We start from the raw sequence: 25,431 nt of genomic DNA, 5'->3' as shown, positions 1-25,431 counted from the left end.
CATTATCTGGTTGTAGCCGGAGAAGGCGTCCATGAAAGACAGCAGCTGATATCCGGAAGTCGCGTCGACCAGTTGGTCTATCCGCGGAAGCGGAAAGCTATCCTTGGGGCATGCCTTGTTCAGGTCGGTGTAGTCGACGCACATCCTCCACTTTCCACTCGCCTTCCGGACAAGTACGACATTCGCCAGCCATTCGGGGTAGCTGACCTCCCTTATGAATCCTGCCTCCAAGAGCTTGTCTACCTCCTGGTCGACCACTCGGATCCGATCCGGGGCACAGTGTCTCTTCTTCTGTTTTACCGGTCGGTGGGTCGGGTCGACGTTGAGGGCGTGAGAAATGACCTCCGGGTCGATCCCAGGTACATCGGCCGCCGACCAGGCAAACACATCGACATTGGCTCGGAGGAATTCCACCAACCGGGCCCGAGCTCCCAGGTCGAGATTGGCGCCGACCCGGATCGTCCTGTCCGGGCGACCTTCCTCGAGGGGAACTTCGATCACACCCTCGGCCGGCTCCCCGTGCCGCAAGGCCACCTCGTCTCTGGCGTCGAGGGACTCGACGCTTAAGGCTTCTACGGGCTTCTTCCCTTTGAGAATTGCTAGGAAACATTGCCTTGCGGTCGGTTGGTCACCTCGGACCTCTCCAATCCCGGCCGCCGTGGGGAACCGCATGAGCAAGTGGTACGTAGAGACCACCGCGCGAAGGGCGTTCAGTCCGGGTCGTCCGAGGATAGCGTTGTAGGCCGAGGGAACACGGACGACCAAGAACCCGAGCCGCACCGTGGCTTCTGCGGGTGCAACGCCCGCAGTCACAGGCAGCTCAACGACACCTTCGGCCGAGATAGCGTCACCAGTGAATCCTATGAGGGGGGTGGATGTTTTGTGCAACAATTGTCTGGACAAGCTCATCTTTTGGAAGGCCTCGTAAAACAAAATATCAGCTGAGCTTCTACTATCCACAAGAACACGCCTTACATCATAGTTTGCCATAGTGAGGGAGATCACCATGGCGTCATCGTGGGGGGTCTGAACCCCCTTTACATCTTCATCACAAAAAGTGATTACATTACCGACCCTCTGCCTCTTTGCGACGGCTGCCCCTGACGCTTCAGTCGAGCCCCCTGCGTTCCTCTCGGGCCGGGGGCAGCCCCCAGTGATAGTGTGGATCACGCCCGCGACGGGTCGATTCTGCTCCCGAGGCTCCTGAGGGGCCGGGTCGGCCGGACGCGGGTCTGCGGGGGGACGTCGGTCGTTCACATATCGACCGAGACGCCCTCGGCGGATGAGAGCCTCGATCTCGTCCCGAAGCTGGAAGCAGTCTTCGGTGTCGTGGCCGTGGTCCCGGTGGTACTCACAGTACGCCCGAGAGGGCCTCCTCCCAGGAATCTTCTTCATCTGTCTCGGGACCGGGAGGTCCTCCCGCCCCTTGATTTTCATGAGGATCTGGGCCCGGAGAGTCAGGAGAGGAGTGTACCGGTTGAAACGTCGGGGCGGAGAACGAGGGCGTAGGGCGCCGTGGTTCCTCGCCGGCGACAGGCTTCTGCGCCGACGTTGAGGCGTCGGGCTCCTCCTCTGGTGTGCCTCTTTTCGCCTTTTCTTCCCGAGCTTTGGAGGGATCTCGGCGGCCTCCTTGCTCCGGTGGGCGGCCGCCTCCTCGGCGTCCGCATACTGGTTCGCCCGGGACAACAGCTCCGGGAAGCTCCGCGGCAGGCGTTTGTCCAGGGAGAAGGTGAGTCTGCCCTTTCGGAAGCCACGCTTCAGGGCTGAAAGAGCCACCTCCTGGCTCAGGTTCCGGACTTCCAGCGTAGCCTTGTTGAAGCGGGTAAGATAATCCCGCAAGCTTTCTCCCTCGTTTTGCCGGACATCAAAGAGGGAGTCGGAGACCAGTCGCCGCCGGCTACTGACGGCGAAATGGGTGATGAAGAGGCGAGTAAACTGGTCGAAGGACTGGATTGAGTTAGCCTCCAAGCCGGCGAACCACGCCCTTGCCGGGCCACGGAGGGTCGCCGGGAAGACCTTGCAGAGGAGAGGATCTGATGCTCCGTGGAGGAGCATAAGGGTCCTGAAACTCTCGACGTGATCCCGCGGGTCCGCCGCCCCGTCATAGGGCTCGATCGCCGGCATTTTAAACCCCGGCGGATTCGGGGTCCGCAGGATCCTCGAGGCAAGCGCCGGCTGGGAGGAGATCTCCAAGTCGGCGAAGGGATCTTTGGAGTGGCCCTTCAGGACCTGGAGTTGTTGGTGGAGATCGTCCACCCGCCGGTCCAGGGAGCGCGACCGATGGGTGGGAGACAAGGAGCACCGAGAGGGGGACCGACTGGAGCGCGGGTTTCTTGAGGACTGGGGGGTCTGGGAACGCGCCCGGGCCCGCCTTTCGTACCCCGCGCAGCTCCGATGGGAAGGTCCCGGCAGAATGGACCGTGCTCGAGAATCTTCCTCGCGCCGGCGCTCCTCCCCATGGGAGAGGAAGGAGCGCGGGTTGAGGAGGACAGGTGAGCGCTCAGGGAGCAGCGGCTCCTGGGCCCGCTGCGGCGCCCGAGACATCACACCCTGCAGGTTCTGCACTGCCTCCGCGAGGGTGCGAACCTGCTGGGCTAACTGGTCGAACTGAGCGGCTTCGACCATCTGAATGGGAGGTGGAGCGGTGGAGTGTTGCTGAGAATGTGTTGGAGACGCAGCGGCCTCCCGGCCGGAGGCGCGAGAGGCCCCGCGACCGGAGGCATTGGAAGCTCCACGACCACCTCGCCGTGCCATTACGATCGCTCTGAGATTCGGCCCTTCCTCTAGCGCCAACTGTTGCTGGTGGTCCAAACCGAGAACGATTGGCACAGCGGTGTGAACGGGGTTCCGTTTGAGTTGCCTTGGTTGGTGTTGATTGCGCTCCACCTTCCACCGGGAAACCTGCAAGCAAGCCTCGCACCACCACTGGGGTAGTGGGGGCCCTCCGACGATCAAGTCAGAGGAGATTGGAGGAGAAGGAGAGATAATAGTAGCAAGTAAGAGAATGCACTGGAAGTTCTTGCTTACCCCCCCTTCTCCCCCCAGCCGCATATATACCAGGCTGGGGGGTCTTTCAGGGGGTTTCGTCATCGTGGGGCACGATGGAGCTGCCACTGACACGGCCGTTACAGGGCGTCGTGGGGCAGCGCTGGGTACGGACATGACAGGGCGTAGTGGAGCTCCGCCTTGTACGGCCGTTACAGGGGATCGTGGAGCAGCGCCAGATACAACCGTTGCAGGGAGTAGTGGAGCAGGAGGCTGCGGCGTGCCTCTGGGGAATAGCCTGTCGTTGTCGAGAGATGTCCGACTCGGGGTCGGATTGCTGGATCAAGGGGCTGCCGACTCGGGGTCGGGCTGCGGAGACGAAGATGTCCGACTCGGGGTCGGATTGCTGGATCAAGGGGCTGCCGACTCGGGGTCGGGCTGCGGAGCCGAAGATGTCCGACTCGGGGTCGGATTGCTGGATCAAGGGGCGGCCGACTCGGGGTCGGGCTGCGGAGCCGAAGATGTCCGACTCGGGGTCGGATTGCTGGATCAAGGGGCAGCCGACTCGGGGTCGGGCTGCGGAGCCGAAGATGTCCGACTCGGGGTCGGATTGCTGGATCAAGGGGCTGCCGTAGTCTTCCTGGGCGCGCGTGCCGGTCACGTGGGGCATGGTGGCTAAGTTCCCCCGTAACACTACTGAAAAGCCATTCTTCATAGAACCTTACACTTGCCACTATGCATGCATGCTCTTGTTGCCACTTGTGCAAAGATGTCAAGAGGGATGGACACTTGATTATTTTACCTGTCCCCAAACCGAATGGAATGGTTTTAATCAAAATTAGATGGGGATGGTTTCGGTGATAGGTTTAAAAATTTAAAACCATTCAATTTCAGATTTGGTTTCGGTTACAGTTTTGGTAATTCTCCAATCCGAAATTGAACCCAAAACGGAACCTGACACCGAATCCAAAACCGAACATACCTGATACCCTTTATATTTAGTGTAAATCCAAATCACTAACTCCATGAGAATGACCATCAAGTAATCCTAGCCCCCTATTCAACTTAATTTGGACGGTCCATAGTCACATGCCACAAACCCTAGCACGAGGAGAGGCAGTTTTTCGTTTTTCGTTTTCAGTCTCAGTTTTGCGGATTTTTTTCAGTGGCGATTATAGTTTTTTATTTCAAAAATCGTTCGGTTTCTGTTTTGTTTTCAGGGGCAGTAGTGGTTTTCGGTTTCGGTTTCAGTTTTTTCACTATCTGCACCGAATCCGTCCCATTGACATTCCTGCACTTGTGGCGGTGGAGCTTTGATCCCTTAATAGCTTAAATGTTTTCTTTAGGGTGTTACATCTGCTTCAAAATATATTCATATCTCATCCTCACCCGATTTCTAGACATTTCCTTGCTATAAAGTTCCTTTGGGGCTACGAAATATCTTCACCAAGGGTTTAAGAGCCGGTTCATATTGCGCATACTGGATTTAGACCAGTGAGAAATCGGCTCTTCAAACACACCGATATGTTTTGACATATAAATGGGGTGTGACTGGGAGGGTATCGTTTTTACCCATTGATCGAGCAATACAAGCCAATACTTGTTGATACTACCAAGTATTGGTAACACCATTCAAAGACTGACATCCTATCTCCCAAGGTAGGCCAAACCTGACCGAACGGCCTGGTTCGGCTCATACCGAGCCGACTAAATTCGGTTTGTTCGCTAAATTCGGTTCTGGCTCTGAACCGGTTAGAACAAGTTTCGAACCTGCCAGAATCGGCCGGAAAAGGCCTAAACCATTCAGAACTGGCCACGAACCGGCCAGAGCCGTTTGGAACAGGCCGGTTCCGTTCGAACTCGGTGTGAACCATTCGATTTGTACCGAGTCGACCCAGTTCGGAACCGGGCCCCCTTTTCCTTTCCTTCTTTTGTTAAAAGGTGTTGGGAAGGCTTCTTCTCTGTTTCATTTAGAGTTTTGAGGCCTAAACGGCTCTTCTTTTTCCTCAATTTGCAAAATCACATCGATTCAATGTGATTGAAGGAAGATCCAAGCCTAAATAAGGTGTGCTTTCTTTTTTCTATCTCATTTTTTTTTTATTTTTTGGCTCGAAAAAATAGCTCGAAATTTGCAAAATAAAGAAAGATCATGCCAAAATTTTTGATTTGGGCTTGATTTTATGATATGCTGCTATAGATCAATAGATGATCTACTCGATGACATAAAATTTTTAATTTTTGGATTATATATAATTTTTAAAAATTAAAAATATATTTAAATTTAAAAATATAAAATATAAAAAATAAAATTTAAAAATATAAAATTAGAAGCATATTTAGGGACATGCAAGTTACTTTGCAGCAAAATTTGATATCTATTTATTTAAGTTTTGATGCGATCATACGTACAGTGGCTTAAGCCTAAATTTAAAAAAAATAAAAAATAAGTTGCCTTTGATGAATGCCTACAGGTCTAAGAAATATATATAGTATCCATTGTTGGGTTCTACATAGATCTAAACTGAAATTAATTTTTTAAAATATTTATATTTAAAAATTATTAAAAATATATAATTAATACAAAAATTATGAAAGATTACTAGTACATATTACATAATTTAGAAGTATTTTCTGAAGTAGAAAATATATTTTCTGAATTTATGATATCTAAACATATTTTTAAATTTTAAAATTATTAAAAATAAATAAACAAATAAATATAAAAAATTACTATTATGTTTTAGATAAATTAGATGTATTTTCTAAGATAAAAAATTATCTTCATTGTAACGAAATTTTGCTATTTTTAAATAATTGATAAAATGACATACTTGATAAATCTGCAGAAATGGAACCATAAAAAAAAGAGCCAGAGCGTGACATTAGTCGGGATCATAGGCAAATACTCTCGGGTTGGCACCATTGAAAATGCAACTAGTACAACATGAAGTTTAAGAGAGGAGGAATAACCAGGTTGAAGCAGCACTTAGCTGATGATTATCCCAACGTATCTATATGCCAGAAATGATCACAAAAGGTTCGACAGCTGATGAAGAAGCACTTTGCTGATTTTAAAGCGGCAAAGAATACGGATATGGATATGGTGCATCTGAGGTATCTTCTGATGGCTACTAGCCTACACAATCCGAAGCATCTTACAGATCAGATTTTATTGCTAGCTTATTCGGATAGGCTCCTTCAAAATTGTTTTATCAACTAATTTATCAACCAGAGGATATCTTTTGAAGATAGAGCTTTAGCGAGAGATCCGAGAGTACTTATAACTCGGAGTGCTTATATACAACATTACAATATTGCTTGGTTAGAGGGGTGGGCTGATGTGCCTCCTTACTATGCTAATTATTCGGATATCTATGCGAGGCATCGCTACTCGACGAGATTTTAAATATCGGTATATATGTTGTACTTTAAATATATGTAATTTACTGTATTATTTTATATTTTTTAACCCACTTCTTGATTTGAGAAAATTTTATGTTGCTTCTTGTAGAATGCAAGATCTCACTAATCATTTTATGTTTTGTATCATTTTAAAACAACAAGATATATTATTTCGGTTAAACCGAGATCATAGAAACATCAAAAAAATCAAAAAAATATCAAATTAGCCTTAAAATCAGTGAAAAAGTTGAAAAAGATTGATTATCAATTAATTGGACTTGAAAAACTCAAAAAAACTGGGCTTGTCAGTATGGAACCGGTATGCCCAAGCGTACCGTGTGTCAGTACGGTATCGAACCGGTACCGTACCGACCCATTCGCCGACCTTTATAGGTTTCAGTACCGTTTTGGCGGACCTTGCTGTCACCCATCTCTCCCTCCCTCACACCTATGCCTGGTTTATTCTCTTCCATTTGTTCTTCTTTTTTATTTCTAAGCAAAATGGTGAAATTGCCCCCATAGCATTGATGAGAATAAATATAGGCTAAAGACCTGAATGAAGAAGGGGCCAAGGAAGTCACCACGCCAATCAAGAAGTTATTACAAAGGTTTCGAGCTGGACTACAATCAAGAAGTTGCCAGCAGCAGAACTTCTACAAAGTAAAACCAATGCTTGGCATATTACTACAAAAACTAAAAACAGAAACATGATCCACTGCAGTAAGCACCAACAATTATTAAATCAAACAGCCTATTCTGCTCTTGAAGCTCTCCACCTCCTTGTTCCACCTCTCTCTTCCAATGTTATGACAAATAGAATACCACAATATTTACCTCGGATTAAGGTCAACATAGAGAGACATGAGCTTTTGGTATTTGTCCATTCAATTGTTAGACAACATGATCCATCGAAAAGACTACCAAGTGAGTTTGAGAAATAAGCCATCTTAGATGTTGAAAACCTTGAATATTCCCCCACTACAACGTCCTTTCATGTTCTCCCTCCGATTGCACAACCTCATCCACTACCACTAGCACTTGATGCTGTTGTGGTGGAACCCATGAGAGGCACATGGTGCAACACCCCTGACCATGGTCTATCGAACTAGGTTGAACTGTTCGATTCACCCTGTACCGAACCAAATCGGTGCAGAATTGGCATGGTTCGGCTGGAATTTTCGGAAAATGCCATGAACTGCTCCGAACCAGGCGCTTTGGAGCGGAACCGGTGCAAACCACTTGGTTTGCACCGTTTGAACCCGTTCGCCTTCCCCATCTTTCCAAAAGGCTTAAAACATGGTCTGCCGAATTAGGGTGAATCGTCCGGTTCATCCTATACCGAATCAGTACCGTACCGAACTGGCAACCGACCGATACGGGTCCAGCCGCTAACCTTGCCCTTGACCATGCTAGACCAAGAAGCCTACATGATGATGCTTGCTTAGGATTTGAACTCCATTCCTGGTCCTTCTCTCTATCTAACCTGCTCTCCCTCACTCTCTAAGATAGATATTTTGCCTCAAAAACCTACCCACAGAATTATTTGTTTGGTTTTCCTCGTACATAGCATGATGACTGGATGTAATCAAAGGAGTGAACACAAAGAGAAGGTTGGGGTGTGGAGATTCGAGAGGGGTGGATAGTTTTTGAAATACATACAATTATATGTTATTTCTCTTTCAAAATGGGGTACAGCTAACTTCCAAATGGAGGGCATTGCAGATTGGTGTGGAATGTTAGGGCATGGCTGCATAGCATGCCTCTACTTTTATACATTAAACATGAATCGAGTTCTTTCTTTCAAAAGCATATTTTTAATGTGTCTTGGGACCATTTCTTGGCTACAGTTTAGCACATCTTAGGACCATTTTTGTTCATTTTGTTGAATCCTACACGGGTGTGTTAGCTTTTCTCAAAGTTTTAAACATTTTACTTGCATGTCATGGGATATAGGACCATTTTTTTTATTTCATTCCTTTTGACTACAGAATTGTTATTATGGATTCAGTTTCCAATTATACTTGAGTCATGATAAGTAAGTTACGTTTGCTCATTTTAAGATCTTGCTTTTGGTGATCGGACATATAGATTGATATATTTCCTATCTTGATGTGCTTTCCTTCCATTTTCTTGACAGATGGTTTATGTATTGTGTGTTTACAACAAAAAGGAGAAGCATCATCGAATAACGGTACGTGGTCAATGCTTCTCTTCTTTTTTGTTTTGCTCTTTTTTCTTTCTTTTTCTTTTCCTTGATCTAGTACCTTAATGTGTAGGGACTACTGGTATGCTACAAAGCTTTCATTATTGTGTTGTTAATGCTATGAAATCAATTGGCTTTATATAGATATTGCTAAGCCAAATGTACATTGTTCAATTGCACAGTTTCACAGTCATATTCATGGGTTGTGAATGCATAATGTGTGAGGGCCATGAGTCAATGGCATTTGTAGTTGCATACTTTAGATTACTTATTCTTCTGCAAATTATTTTACTGGAGCCTTCCAGCATATAATTCTTAAGCTTACATTGTGATGCAGTATGAAGATTGATCTCCTTAAGCTGATCTCCTTAAGCTCAATCACATTAGACTCTAAGAATTATAATGTATATGTCGATTACTTTGGTTCCATTCTCTATTGTTTGGTTTCACCGTCATGGTCTTGGCCACACTTTCAGCTCTTTTTGTCTAATCATCTTCAGAACTGGGTGATTGTCCATCTATTGGTGACCTTAGGTTTTATTGTTTTGACTTGGAATCAAGGGATTTGACTCATTTCCTTGAAGAGGTACTAACCCGATTTTTGGAATTCTATTAGTTTTCTAGAATCCTGCACTTCAAACTCCTATTCTGAACATTGGTTGTAGTGTCAATGGTGTTCTTTTACCCCCCTCGAGCTTCATAATCCTTTTTAACTTAAAACATCAAAAAAAGTCACAGAAATCTCTTCAACATTTGTCAATTGGTCTTGATGTCCTCCTGAGATCCTCCAAATATGGCTGCAAATTTTTCCATTCAACCAAGCTAGGCTAGCCTCAACCCAATTTTTGGACTCATGAGTTGGGTCAGAGCCAGAAATATGACCTTTGTAAAAAGCTAGGTTGTATCCGGGTCATGTTTTTTTCTTATTAGACTAGGCCTGATCCTCCTTGCAGTGTAGCCATTTTTGAAATAGGTCCACATTTGATGTGACTTGACTTGACCTAGCCTGGTCCTACCCAATCCAACCCACATTCCGATGACTATGGAATCCCTAACCCCTCTATCGCTCGCTTTAGTTCTCTTAACTTGTGAACTATATTATAACTAATTTTTCATCTAGATATAGAACTGATAGTGCAATTCTCTTTTATCTTGCATTTGAACCATGCCTAGACCCGATCTGGGCACAAATGCATTGGTTGGATTTGGGTCATGCTTGACCCAACCTTGCATGGATCATGATTGCTGAGGAAAATGAGTTGAGTCAAGGCCATTCTAGACCCAGTTTTGACCTACCTTGTTTGCAATCCTACCTCTAAGCATTGTAAGGATTATAAATATGGTTTTGTATTCCTATATTTTTACGTATGATGAACTTATTACATTGGTAGTGGTTGCTGCATATCTATTCTTCAGCTAGTAATTGTTATGGTTGCGTTCTATTTGCTTGGGCTTCACCCTTACATTTGAATGATTTTACTTGGTTTTTGATTCATCATAGCCTCCTAAGCTACAAAGTTCTTGTCCTTTGGCTTGGTGTGGATCTTATTCCATTGTTACATCACATATTTGCCTCTAAATCATTTTTGTTCTTCTTTATTAAGGTTTCCTTTTCCTTTTTTCCGATTGCCCTTAATTTCTTCTAAATCTTTTTTAGTCGAGGTTTCTATTAAGATTGCTCTAAATTAGCATGTTAGAGGCTCCTTTCTTGGAATTATGACTGCTTCTGGTTTGTAAATATGTAAACTTTACTAGTACTTGCATTTTCCATGGTACTAATGTTTGTGGGTGTTCAACTCTCATATTGCCTTTTCCAGGTCCGCTACTTGTTCCAATCCTTCTCATTTTAGTTTCTTGCTCTCTGACATGATGCATTGCCAATCCTTGCCCTTGAATGCATTCATTTGATATCAAGTTTTCTTCTTAACCTTATTTTGCCTTATCAGGCTTACCTTACAAGAAGAATTGATATGTGGGGCAACCATTTATGTCTCCTTTATAACAGCCACTGGTGACATATGCTTATCCATTTTGATCATTTGTGGTTTGGAAATGCTCTAGATATAAGGATCTGCTGGGATATTAGAAAATTTTTTCTTCATCTTTGATCTAATATTATTGCATCATTTTGATCATCTAATATTAGAAAATTTTGTTTACGCCACACATTCCTATGCTTGTCTTCTAAATCAAGTGGAAGGTTAGGCTAAATTTTGCTTTTTTAGTCGGAGAGTGTTGAACTAGAGTTAGCGTTGCAGTAGCATATTGTTATATGGAGCTAAGGTCCAAAGTATGGAATAAACAAGTGTTCTCACGGCTCTACCACCTGGCTAATTCTATTTGTTCCACTTAATCCCTCTTGGTGGTATTTTAGTGCTAAATTAGCATTAAGAACTAATTCTTTGTAGCAAGGTTCGCAAAACTGCTACTAGTGACTGTATCTGTTAGGTACCAGGTTGGTACGGTACAATATGGTACTGTATGGACACAAGGTATGTACTAGGTGTTAGTCAGGTGTCAGTTCACCCAAAACCCTAGGCCTTACCCTATAATCAAGAGAGAGGGAGCGGGAGGAAGAGGGTGATGGTGGGTCCTGTGTTGTTCTAGTGCATTGCTGATGTTAGCAGAGAAGATGGTGGTGGTGGATGTGGTGGATGAGCCATGGAAGTAGAGGACATCGAGTGTGATTATGAGTTCGATGAGTTCGTGGTGGCGGCATTGAGGCCGAGGTAGTCAAGTGCCATGGTGGACGAGCTTGATGGGGTCAAGCCGAGTCCGAGCGAGGGGATTGGGATCAACAGACGAGGGGATGGATTGACGGAGGTCAGAAAAAGAGATATAGAGAGGCGAAGGGTCATCTCATGATCGAGGGAGAGAAAGAGAGCACTAGGACTATTTAATAAATGGGAGAGGCAGTTTGGTCTGGGCGAACTGGTTTGGTCTGGTTTTGACTAGGTTCGTATCTTGCCTTGTTTTGGCCAAACCTTCCTAATACTAGGCCAGTTCTGTTTGGTACACCCTGAACCCCTCGATTTAGGATAATTCGGCAGACCATGCTTTATAGTATTTATATTTGCAAGTGTTAGAGATATTCGAATTTGAATGATGAATTGGAGAATTCTTTGAATTTAGTGCATTCTCTTGTGTACATTTGTTTATTTAGGAATAGTTAAATGTGTTGATTGCGGCATTATTAGTAGTATATCTACGCTACTCTGTATTTTTCGTTATTATGTTATACCCATATGAAGCCCTTCTGCTTTTTTCTTTAGGTTGTAAGTATTGATATTTGCTATTACATTTATTTTTGCAAACAGTAGTTCATAGTTTCGGTTTGTTATTGAACAGATGGCAGCATTCAACATCCAGGAGGCTCTGATTTGGAGGGAAAAGATTGAGCTAGTCATTGATCAAGTAAAGTAAATTCAATAATTTATTCATATTTCAACTCATCTTCTTGGCATGCTAAGAAACCAGTTACTAATTACAACATGTAACATTACTTTTCTCCATTTGATAATTCTGATAAAAAACAGATATAAAATATCATAGTATGTTATTATTTTTCAGAAACTTTATATATCTCCAAAGAGTGGGAACAAGTTAACTAACAGATGATGAAATTTCTTGTTGCTTTTTCACATTTTTATTTTTTGACTAAACAGATGCTTGTTCAGGTAACCACTTTGTTGAGTGCCAATTCGATGATTTGGTGCCTATTCATGAGTGTTAATTTGCCATTACACAATATATGATACATCTAAGTTTGGTGGTTACCTTTTGAAAAGGAAAGTGTCATACTGAAACAGGTGATTGTGCATATTTTTTAATTGCAGCAACAAGATCTAAAGACCGCTAACAGCAATAAAGTCTGTGCTCCATTTCAATATAAATCCAGCATGGATAATGGAAGGAATGCCTCCTCCTCTGATCAGGAAAGTCAGTAAGTGACAGATTTCTATAGTCTCTGTAGTAGTATTGGTTGAGATGGCATAGAATGATGGAAACTTGTCGTTTCAAGTCTTCATGCTAGTTTCTGCTTCCTGTGATTTTTCATGAAATTCCATTTTTAATTTCTCCAATGACCTTTTGTTAGGAGTATACTAAGCATATCCTATTCTGTTTTCACTACAGTTATTGCTTGCTTTGGTTTTTGTTATTTGTCAATGAACAAAAGTTTTAGACATTTCAGAAATGTAATCTGAGCATTTATGATCTTTCAACTTATGCTCATCAAAGCCTCTCACCAGAATAACCGTGGTTGTTTTAGACTTCAAGCTTAATATCTCAAATTCCATCAAGTTTAGCGATGTCTATAAATCACCTTCACCATTTAGTATGTTCCTATAAATATTTGAGGTTCCCATATAAAACATTATACAAATTACCATTCCTATAATCATATCTTCATATCAATGAACTAAAAGGAAAGTTTAGTACTAAAAATTTAACCATGATTATCATGTTATTGTATTTGCACCCGAGATGAGTGGTTCATCTCTATATATTCTAGTAGTTGTCAAACATATCTGTCTATTCCTTTATTCTGCTTGTGACCTTGATTCTTCCAAGAAACTTTTATAGAAAATATATGTTAATGTTGTGACGGATCTCGATGTAACAGAAGAAGAACAAATAGATTCAAGAAGATAGAGAGAAGAGGAAAGAAAACACAACATGCACAGATTACGTGGATTGGCCACAAGCCTATGTCCATGGATGAGGATGGAGAAGGGATTCTACCATCATCAAAAAGATAAGAGTGCAAGAATAAAGCCGCCTCTTAATAAAACTCTAATCCCATTATGCACCAGTCTCAAACTTTCCTACCGAGACAAGAGATAGGTACACATCAAAAACTGGCTCGAGACCCATGACCCGTGCGCTCCAATCTCACATCCTGTGCAGCTAGCATGCGTGATCAGCAAGGGCTAGGGCCGGTACCATACCTCTCGCGCTCGTTATCGATGCTTCAAATTTTTCGAATGGAATTATGGAGCAGGGTCGATCAAGGAATTCAAGGCATACTTAGCAAATCTCGATCTTGACTTGAATTTCATCAAGCCACACCACAAAATAGTAAAATGTTTCTCCACCTTCTCCACATGAATTCCGAAGGACAAATGTCAAGCATTGCATACACCAAGTCCAAGCAATGCTTGAACTTGGCTACCACGAGGAGCTTAATATTCTTTTGGATGACAACTAACCATTTAGCAAAATCAATACAAGAAACAGCTTCTGAATATGAGGAAGGCTCGCTAATATCAATTGTCACTTCTGCCATTGACAATGCATAAGCAACTAAATCTGCATGACCATATCTTTGAGATGGTCTAATCGCTCTCCTCTGTCTGCCTTTTGCAATACTATACTTTTTATCCTGTGGTAATTCTTTCATCTCAGTAATACCAGGCACCTGTTTTAAACCAAGCTGAGAAGAAGAACTATACTGCAGGGAAACTGAACCATCACTTCTAACTCCACCTGCTTGATGTTACTCTTCATCTTATCTGAATCACACAAAATAAAAGACTTCTTTCTCAAGTGAAGCATAGCAAACTCATCAAAGGTAACAATACTACTAATCATGAATTTAGATGACTTGGGATTTGGACACCACAACATATATCCCTTCACCCTAGGTGCATAGCCAAGAAATATGCACTTTTAACTTTAGGTTCTAATTTTCCATCAACAACATATGTAGAGCATCCAAATACTCTTAAAATAGTGTAGTCAGCAGGGTTACCAAGCCATACCTCTTATAGAGTCTTACATTTAATAGCTGTGGATGGAGAATGATTCACTAAGTAACATGCTATAGAGACAGCCTATGGCCAAAAATCCTTTGACAAGCTAGCATTTGAGAGCATACAACAAGCTCTCTCTAAGTGGATTCTGTCCATGCGCTCAACCACTCCATTTTGATGTGGTGTATGTCTAATTGTCCTGTGTTTAACGATATCCTCATTTTTGCAGAACTCATCAAACTCGGAAGAACAAAACTCCAATCCATTATTTGTTCCGAGCCTCGTGATCTTCTTTCCAGATTGCTTCTCAATCATAGCCTTCCACTCCTTAAAGTGCTTAAACACTTCATCCTTGTGTTTTAACATAAATATCCAAATCTTTCTAGAATAATCATTAATAAAGCTAAGCATATACCAAATACCACTCTTAAAAAGAACACGTGAAGATCCCTAAAGATTTGAATGAATATAATCCAAGGAGATCCCTGAAGATTTGAATGAATATAATCCAAGGAACCCTTGGTTTTGTGAACTGCAGTACTGAAACTAACTCTTTTCTGCTTGCCAAATGCACAATGCTCATAGAACTCCATCTTTTCTGTACTTTGGCCATAAAGAAGACATCTTTTACTCAAGGCAGCCAACCCTCTTTCGCTCATATGTCCTAACCTCATATGCCATATTCTGGTGATATCAGAATCAGTCATGGAAGATGAAGAAACAACTGTTCCACCTATGATAGCAGTACCTTGAAGTACATACAGGGTTCTAGACCCCTTAACTTTCATTACAATAAGAGCACCTTCACTAACATTTATAACTCCACCTTCAGCTGTATACTTGCACCCATTAACATCAAGAGTGCCTAAAAAGATGATATCTTTCTTCAAATCTGGAACATGCCGACCATTAGTTAAGGTTCTCACCACACTATCATGCATTTTAATTTGGACCATCCCTTTTCCAACTATTTTACAAGAGGCATTGTTGCCCATCAACACTACTCCACCGTCAACTAGTTCATTTGTGGAGAACCAATCTCTATTGGGACACATATGGTAGGAACAACCCAAATCCAAAATCCATTAATCCTTGGATCTAATTCCATCGGTCACTGAGAGAACATCTTCAGCACCTTCAGACCATCCTTTGCAGATTTTTCCTTCTTTTTCTGATCCTTCTATTGCTTGTTTAGCAACTTATAGCACTTAGTCTTATTATGCCCTTGCTTATGATAGTAATGACAAGTCAAACTTCTGTTTTTAGACTTGGATCTAGAATTTCATCTACTATTATCTGATTCCTTTCAATAGACCTCCCTTTGGCAACCAAGCCTTCTGGTTGACCTTCACTCACATTTGCAGTTATATGCTTTTCAATCATTTCTTTAGAAAGTTAGAATACTTTGATGTCTTTTATAAAAATCGTATCTCTACCATAGAGGAAGGTATCTCTAAAGTGCTTATATGGAGGTAAAGAACACAATAATAGGAGGGCTTGATCTTCCTCATCGATTTGGACATCAATATTTTTCAGATCCATAATAATATAGTTAAACTCAGCTAGATAAGATTTAATAGGTGTACCTCCTGCTATACATAGCATAAACAAATGTGACTTCAAATACAACTTGTTGGTAAGGGATTATGTCATATACAAGGACTCCAACTTGAGCCACAACCTAGCAGCCGTTTTTTTATTGGAGACTTCCTACAAAACCTCATCACACAAGTACAACTGAATTACAATAAGATCTTTTTCATCCGTATCCTCCTTTTGCTCATCTGTCAAAGTATTGGGCATCTTCTTCCCCAGTAGTGCCTTCTACAACCCTTGTTGCATCAAGACAGCATTCTTCTTAATTTGCCACAAACCAAAATTGTTGGAGGGATTGAACTTCTCAATCTCGAATTCCATCGACATCTCAGGATCCAATCGAACAACTTGTATCTCCAAAGTGCTTATATGGAGGTAAAGAACATCATAATAGGAGAGCTTGTTCTTCATCATTGATTTGGACATCAATATTCTTCAGATCCATAATAATATAGTTAAACTCAGCAAGATGAGATTTAATAGGTGTATCTCCTGCTATACATAGCATAAACAAATGTGACTTCAAATACAACTTGTTGGTAAAGGATTATGTCATATACAAGGACTTCAACTTGAGCCACAACCTAGCATACGTTTTTTTATTGGAGATTTCCTACAAAATCTCATCACACAAGTACAACTGAATTACAATAAGAGCTTTTTCATCCATATCCTCCTTTTGCTCATCTGTCAAAGTATTGGGCATCTTCCCTAGTAGTGCTTTCTACAACCCTTGTTGCATCAAGACAACATTCTTCTTAATTTGCCACAAACCAAAGTTGTTGGAGGGATCGGACTTCTCAATCTCGAATTCCATCGACATCTTAGGATCCAATCGAACAACTTGTGGCTCTGATACTAGTTTGTTGTGACAGATCTCGATGAAACCGAAGAACAAAGTGATTTGAGAAGATAGAAAAAAAATATAACATGCACAGATTTACATGGATTGGCCACAAGCCTATGTCCACGAGCAAGGATGGATAAGAGATTTCACTATCATCAAAATGATGGACTACAAGAATAAAGTTCTCTCAATAAAACCCTAATCCCAATATACCCCAATCTCAAACTTTTCTAACGAGACAAGAAATAGGCACATCAAAAGCTATCTCGGTCTCGAAACCCATGCGCACATGACTTGCGACCTGTGCGGTTGGTATGTGCGCCCCACGCGGTCCCGCAACCCGTGCACTCTAGTCTCACGTCCTGTGCAGCCAACATGCATAACCAGCAAAGGCTATGGCTGGTGCCATGCCTTGCATGCTCATAATCGATGCTTCTTCAAATATCTCAAATGGAATCATGGAGCAGGGTGGATCAAGAAATTCAATGCACACTTAATAGTTAACTTACCACTAGACATCAAAAGCTTAAGCGAATGGGGAAAGAGTCAACAAATCATATCGTACTTAACACCCACCTTCATGTGCAACCCAAACCATGCATGCAGAGGGATAATAGGGTCAAGAAAGACCAGAACTGGACTATGAGATAATTAGGGATAATCAAATAAATAACTGAACTTGGAGTGCTTCCAACTCATGATCTCCAACAACCTCAACTTTGTTGATTTATTACGTGATGATTTTATTGAAAAAGACTGAAGTCGCAGTATCTTTTTTACTCAAGATTGGGTCTCTATGTCAGGTGTTATGCCCGTGGCTTCAGAGGGTATTCATGTTTGGCATATGCCTACTTGACCGAAATCTTTAAGGATGATTGCGTACTACAGTTTGGCGGATGAACTTTTAGGACACCCTTGAAAAAATGCACCCGGTGTAGTAGCTAATTGGGTGGGTTTAGAAGCATATGTACAAGCTCATAATGAGGGATGTGATCTTGCCCGTGAAGGTAATGAAATTATCCGTGAAGCTAGCAAATGGAGCTTTGAACTAGCTATCCCTTGTGAAGTGTGGAAGGAGATCAAATTCGAATTCGAACCAGTAAATAAGCTGGATGAAGTGATAAAATAAGCGTGCATAATTCAGTAATTCCTGTTTGTTCTTCTAATTGATTGCAATTAAACTCGGCTCAATCTTTTCCTGAAAAAAGGGATTGAGCCGAACCGAATAAAATAAAGAATAGGTATCGTATACTATGTATATGCATCTATCTCTCATATGTACAAACCCTACATATTTACTTACCTATTTTTCTATACATAAGATCTAAATACAAGATAAGATCGAAGACTAAACAACTCAATACTTCTATAACTCAATACTTTTGTTGAATCCATAATTAATCCTATGGATCTTAGGATTGTTGGATCATTTTATATCTCGTAGTTTCAGGCTATAGATCAAGCCAAAGGAAGGGCTCTTTCTACCCATCCTGTATATTGTCTTTTCTTTCCATGTCGGAATAGAAACTTATTATTTGATTATATGATACAAGATTATACGAGAGCAAATTCTTTATTTGTGGGAAGAAGCAACTATTTTTCTTCTCAGTGAGAATTTGTAGTACATGACATGAGAGAAACTTGTCTTTATATTTTTTAGTTGAGAAAAAAATTCTATCAATATATTGAAGTGATACTTTGGACCCCCCCCCCCCCCCCCCAAAAAAAAAATCATTTCTCTTAATACTCACCTATTACGTTATTGTTATCTTATCAGTTAACAATCCTAATTATTGGATTCATATGCTTAATTCCTGATAGGAAATAAAATAGTAAAATGATTATTCATGGAATGACTATTCATCTATTGTATTTTCATCAAATAGGAGGCAAGAAGACTATGGAAAAATGGTGGTTCAATTCGATGTTGTCTAATGATAAGTTAGAACATAGGTGCGGACTAAATAAATCAATGGATAGTCTTGATGCTATTGGACATACCAATGGAAGTAAAGAACCCATTCTAAATGGTACAGAGAAAAACATTCCTAATCAGAGTGATAGTGGCAGCTATAGTTTTAGAAATGTTGATAATTTATTTGATATCAGGAATATTTGGAGTTTGATCTCTAATGACACTTTTTTAGTTAGGGATAGTAATGGTGACAATTTTTCTGTATGTTTTGATATTGAAAATCAGATTTTTGAGATTGACATAGTTCTTTTCTGAGTGAAGTCACCAAACCCAAAAGCTTAAGCTAATAAGGAAAGGGTCAACAATGTACATCAGGCTTAACAACTTCACTTTTAATCTTCTGAAATAGATATTCTAGCTGTAGTACTCAATAAGGGCTCCTCTTGTGAATTGGAGTCACTGTTTCACTTCTCCTAGGACTGAGTAACAAGAAACCCGGTTAGTATGTGAAACGCGCACTTACAGATCTGACAAATATCTTAATAATAATTTGAGGCCTGATCTGGAGTAACTCCAGTTAAGTCTCAGCCATCTATCTGTTTGTTTCTTTCAATGCTTCACCACCACAGCGAACATAAGATTGATGCAGCTATTTTTACACAAGAAAGTAAAAACAATTCAGAGTCCATGTTTGCTAATAATGAATTAAAGTATGTTTTAGCCATAACTATAGATATGCTGCTTTTATCAACAGTAACCTCTTTCAGATTGTTAGTTATTGCTACAACTTGACCTATCCTCTCTGAGCATTGAAAAAAAGACCTAGTATCCTCTAAGATAACTGATAACAGTAGATTATTAACAACTGTCACCCTCCAATGACAACTACGTGAAGAAAGAAACCTATGGAGCATTTCACTTCATCTAGAACTCAAATAAAGATTTCTAGCTGTTGGCTGACCCTTGCTTAAATATCTAATCAATTGGAATATTGGATATTGCCTAGATTCATAAGATTAAAGTAATGCTCTAGGGTTTGATGGCTTTTGATCAAGTGACTGTTAGTACCTGTAAGTCCTGCTGAAGTCCTTCATGAACCTGAATTCTTTTTTTTTGATCCTTCATACAATTGGAGTATAAGTCCCACAAGCTTCTTACTCTGTATTTTACCTTTTTCTATTAAAATGTAATTCCTACATTGGTCTTCATGCACCTGATTGATCTGAACTGCCAACCCGCAGTTATGAAGTCTGTTGAAATTTCTAGTCAATATAGCTTCTGTAGTTATCCAGTTGAACTCTGTTGAAATTTCTAGTCAACATAGTTTTTGTAGTTATCCAGATTCTAGGCTGACAAGTAAGATGTAGTATGTTGGGTGCTACAACCTCATGTTGTTGATGTCATATTCTTCGACTTTTCCAGAATCTCCATGTTGATCATCACTTTGAGCTGAAAAAAAAATTGATGGAGTAAGTTGTGGGCACTTCTGACTATGCTTCCAAGTTCCAACATTTTGTGTCAAACCTTGCCTCTTGCATTTGATAAATTATAATGTCTCAGTAATAGGACATGTTTGCTCATACTTTTATTTACAATCCTTGCATGAGCTAAATCTGAAACTCTATAAAGAATGAATGATTCACATCCTTTCTCAAAAGAATTTATGATCTTTAAGAAAATAAATGAATTTTCTAAGAATGCACTTATAATCAAAGTTTAAGATAATATTCTCTATAACATGAACCATCTTTAACTTTGTCCCCCCTATTCTCTCTCTCTCTGAATTACCTCAGTTTCCTATTTTTCTTTAATTCATCAGACCCTTGAGTAGTGATTATCTTCTTTACCATTTGTTTGGAATGTGATGTGCAGTTTCCTACTTGTCTTTGGGGCAATAACTTATTTCAACCGTTTCTTAATGCCTTTCTTTATCTATCACAATTTTTAATATTTAGGGGCAGATATTTGGTCTTCTTTATACCTCCTTTGCTTAGGATATCTTCGAAGTCTTTACTTTATCTTCTATTTTTAATTTTTTTAATATGATCTATAAAAGAATATTGAGCAAAGTTTGCTTATGTCACCTTAACCCGCATTCTCTGTTAAAAACTTTATCATTTTAAGTCTTAATATTTTCTTGTAGGTGTAGCCCCGAAGAAGAAGAGGAGAACCATCCCGCATTATTACGAAGAACGACAATTGGAAATGGTCCAAAAACTGACACTAATGTCACTTCTGGGTTAAATATTCTATTATGTTGTTCAGTGACATATTTAGCTGGCCATGACTGTAGCTTTCCTTTGGCAGGTCCTCCTGAATCAGTACCTGACTGGACTCAAGAGCTTGATTCAGGGTTGTCAAATCAGAATAACTCTGATCAAGTTTTCTCCAGAAAACATTGGCGTCTCGTCCGATGCCAGAATGGAAAGTTTCATTTCTCTCTTTTTTTATTTATCTTCCTTTCAGCAACTTAGTTTTGTATCCAATATTTCAATTCTTTATTGCAACATTCTGCTAGTCAAGTGAGTTATAGCCATAAGAGGCACAACCCCATCGCCTAGATTTATGTTACTAATAATTTATGCTCTTGAATTCCAGGGCTTCGCATTTTTGAAGAGCTTCTAGAAGTAGATTACCTCGTATGTAATGAATGTCTTTTTCTGTTTGTATTTTGCAATATTATGGTAGAAACTTTAATCTGGAAGTGAGCTTTTCTCATTCATGTAAATTGTATTATGTGCAGCCAAGGAGCTGCAGTAGAGCAATGAAGGCTGTTGGTGTGGTGGAGGCCACATGCGAAGCAATCTTTGAGCTTGTAATGAGCATGGATGGAACACGTTTTGAGTAAGTTATTATGTCTATAGAACCTTTGTTTTGGATTGGTAGATCTCCCTAGTTATCCCTGTTCTCTTGTTTTGTAGGTGGGATTGCAGCTTTCAATATGGCAGCTTAGTTGAGGAGGTGGATGGACACACTGCAATACTGTATCATAGACTACAGCCGAGCTGGTTCCCAATGTAATGCCCTCTACACGGAAAAAGAATATAACATGAATTGCGTTGAAGTACTTGTGGCTGATCATCTCATTTCTGTTGCATGTTGGACAAAATTATCTTGCTTGATAATTAGAAATACAACTTAATAGACATCATATGCTCATTAGAACATTTAGCATTAGATTAGGATTAATGGCTAGCTTTGTTATATGATCATAATGCTACAGTATACATGAAATATACTTCCAACAAAGAACGTTGCTTTAATTTATTTCTCTAAATATGCCAAACCTTAATAGTTTCGTATGTGTGTTTATATTTATTATGCTATGCCGAGATCATGCCAGTATATCTTTCTTCATTGGCATTGAGTTTGGTGACTATTTCATTGGATGCTTCATTAGTAAGAGTAGTGGTTGGAGAGCTAAGTCTCTAGTAATCTATGATACAGGTTCATAGAAGCTATCTTCCACATTCTTGACAGAAGATAACCTTTCTATTACTCTTGCATTTCCATCTATCATAAGTAACTTTTGCTTCTGGTTGCAAAACCTAATTCCTATAAACTCTCATAGTTCAAATGTGTTAAAATGAATTAAGCATCTGAAATTCTTGGCCACGTGAAGGAAATATTAAAAATCACATTGTAAATTTGCAGTAGACTTTCAATTTGTGCATGCCAATTTATTCGCAATAGTATTCATGCAATGATAACTAGGAACTATCTCAATTGCAATGTTACTTAGACATGTGAACCGGGTTTCAAGTGTCCGAGTGTCCAGAAAATTCTGACACAGGATTCTTTTACAGATTAGACATGGAGACATGTCTATATGTTATATGTGATTGTGTAAATATGTATTGAGTTGTGTGCATTAGTTAATTAGTTGGAACTATTGCTCTTTTTGTTCGCAAATTGATAAAATAATTTGCTAATTGATATGTTGGACTTGGTTACTATTAGATAAGTAATGATGATGACATTTTGATTTAATGAAGTGTCATGGGGTGGTATGAAGTGTCCCCCAGTGTCTAACATGTCAAAAAAACCTACGTTTGGGAGTGCCTGGGTACCACTACTCACCTATCATGGTCTCTAATAAAATTTGACATGACAACCTCCAAAAAGACTTGTTCATGGACCGGGCAGCCTGCCTAGCCCGCTCAAGCGTGCAGCCTTTGGTGGGCTTGGGCTAAGGTTTTAGGCTCAACGGGCCAGGATTGGCTCATTTAATAAATAGACCAGGCTTGTGGTTGGCGCTTAAAGCCTAGCTTAGGCCCGATCATGTCTGATTTTTTGTTTTTTTCTTGTGTTGTTTGTTTATATTTGATGTATTTGTAGACTTAATTGACAATTATTATTGACATGTGAACTTAATAGGATAATAGGCATATTGTAGGTTGTTGGCAATATTTAATTTTTTATATTTAACATTTTAAAGCATTTTTAGGCATTTTCTAAATAATTAGAAAAAGATCAGGAAGCCCAAGGCCCGGCCTGAAGCCCAAAGCCTGAGTACAGGCAGGTTGGGCCTGGAAGGGTAGGGCCTGAAAGCGACGCTGGGCTAGGCCTGGGCCTAATTAAATTGTGTTGACCATTGGACAAAGCCTAGCTCGAGACCATCCTGGCCTGGCCCATGGGAGTTCTACTTCCAAAAGGTTTTAAGTAGACATTATATGTATTAGATCCTTTGAAGTATAAAAAAGATTGATTCGTACTAGTGGAAAAAATTCTAAGAAGTACTTCAAAGGTCAACCATCAAAACTGTTTTTCTTTTCCTAATGCAGTTGATTTGAAGATTATGGGGAAAATAATGCATATGTGGAGGTTTTATCTACTTACTAAATGCAAATTAAGTAGTGTTGTGAGGGTGTTAATTTGGTGGGCATTCAGGAGGTACACATGAGAGAGAGTGAAAGTGGGTGAGAGAGAGAAAAAAAGAGGCACTTAGGAGGGAGTACTTATGAATATATGAAATTATATTGTATCTGCCATTGTTCATTAGCCAGATGAAAAGCACTGATAGTGCTATATTGGAAGTAGTGAAATATGTTTGAGGAAGTGATTATGAAGTATGTTTACACAAACTCGGTGTATGGTCAATGCTTCTAGATGCTTTGGGCTGATAGTAATCTTGGGATTCGTTCGTCATTATTCATTTTATACATGAACTCATTGTTAAGATTTAGGTCTTGTGGTGTATATTATGTTGCAAATGCATAGTGTTAGTTGATGAGACTGGAATTTGATTGAATGCTGATTTGAATTAAGGAGGATCGTTTAGAAGAACAAAGAAATATAATTGCAAAGGAATCAATTTTGTGTTAATGGATAATTCCTGTGCTGCAGAATGTATCTAGGAGCAAACTCTACTTTAGAGGTATTGACTGAAGGAGGGCCCAAAGTAAACATGTTCTCACATATTTGCAATGCAAAAAGGGAGACATAATAGATTACTTTCTAATAGAATTTACAAGGGACTGTTTTTTTTTTTTGGGGGGGGGGGGGGGGGGGGTTGCAACATGTTAAGGCGGAAATGCAAAACTACAAGAAATGAGCTTGAAAATTCCAATTAACTATAAGAAAATAACAAAAGGACTTATATAAAAAGCGAAAGGGTGCAGCCAAAAAAATGTGTAAAGTTGCACATTTAGGCGTTGGTGTGTCACATTGTGCCAAAGCAGTCATAAAGTTCAGCAAGGCAGTCGTAAAACAGCTAAGGAGAGGTAAGTAATGACTTTAAAATGAATGATACACCATCCAGATTGAAGATTTGAATTGTTGAACATAATCTGCACTTCAACAAATGCCTCAAAACCAAATGTCATAAAGTTCAGCAAGGCAGTCGTAAAACAGCTAAGGAGAGGTAAGTAATGACTTTATATATATATCTATATATATGAGCTGAACTACACACTTTAACTTCTTGTAAAAGTAGTTAATGATTTTAAAATGAATGATGCACCATCCAGATTGAAGATTTGAATTGTTGAACATAATCTGCACTTCAACAAATGCCTCAAAACCAAATGTCATATATTTGGCGGCCTCTAACTTATGCATCAAGTTGGTGCAAAAATGAATAGTATGAATTGCATTAGTGTGGTAAAATACATGATTTAAATCCGCCACTTTTTGATCATTAGACCAAGGTCTGCCATACAGCCCTATATCATCCGGTATGGGGCGTACCGTATCGTACCAAGAGAAAACTGGTACAAAATACACATTCAAGTCGGTACAAGCCTTGTACCGCCCGTACCGAGGCGTACTGAGATAAAAATTGAGAAAATTGATAAGAGAGCTACTTCGACACAGAGGTATACTATACGATACCGATAAGGTACCGATATGGTACTCGGTACCGAGATTGCAGACCTTGCATTAGATTGTAATAAAAGGTAGTATCATGCTATTAAAATTGTCCATTTTGACACCACTTAATGATTTGGTTAGAGACCAAAAAAACACATGAATTTTGGTTTCTAGGAATTCTTTTTGTAGTCTATATTATTCAAGATTTTGGATCTTGAATTTGGATGGTCTATCGTTGATGTTGAATCTTTAACTCCTTGAAAGGAGCTTGAGAAAGCCACCAAGGTAGTAGCCTGGTGGTAAGGGGGCGATAATTCCGCCCAAGTTGCCCGGGTTCGAAACGCACGGGCGTCGATTAAATTAGGGGACCGGATGCCCCACGCCCGGCTGGCTTGTTGGCGGTTATGCTTTCCTTCCA

General features: G+C 40.6%; 1 protein-coding gene across 2 annotated transcripts in view; it reads left to right on the top strand.

Moving 5' to 3' along the window:
• Nucleotides 1-25,431, top strand: part of LOC103724215 (protein ENHANCED DISEASE RESISTANCE 2-like) — a 48,421-nt gene that overhangs the window by 8,793 nt on the left and 14,197 nt on the right. For both annotated transcript variants that reach the window (XM_088717362.2, XM_088717361.2), the window contains 8 exons: nucleotides 8,525-8,578; nucleotides 11,939-12,004; nucleotides 12,427-12,533; nucleotides 20,845-20,909; nucleotides 21,009-21,126; nucleotides 21,301-21,340; nucleotides 21,445-21,545; nucleotides 21,623-21,718. In XM_088717362.2, coding sequence (XP_088573488.2) covers nucleotides 8,525-8,578; nucleotides 11,939-12,004; nucleotides 12,427-12,533; nucleotides 20,845-20,909; nucleotides 21,009-21,126; nucleotides 21,301-21,340; nucleotides 21,445-21,545; nucleotides 21,623-21,718 — 647 coding nt within the window. The remainder of the gene's footprint in view (nucleotides 1-8,524; nucleotides 8,579-11,938; nucleotides 12,005-12,426; nucleotides 12,534-20,844; nucleotides 20,910-21,008; nucleotides 21,127-21,300; nucleotides 21,341-21,444; nucleotides 21,546-21,622; nucleotides 21,719-25,431) is intronic.

The sequence above is a fragment of the Phoenix dactylifera genome, chromosome 3, assembly GCF_051530095.1.
Source record: "Phoenix dactylifera cultivar Ajwa chromosome 3, Ajwa_hap1_PhDact_Kaust_v1.1, whole genome shotgun sequence".
In the NCBI taxonomy this organism is placed as follows: Eukaryota; Viridiplantae; Streptophyta; class Magnoliopsida; order Arecales; family Arecaceae; genus Phoenix; species Phoenix dactylifera.
This window is presented reverse-complemented; position numbering and strand designations above follow the sequence as displayed.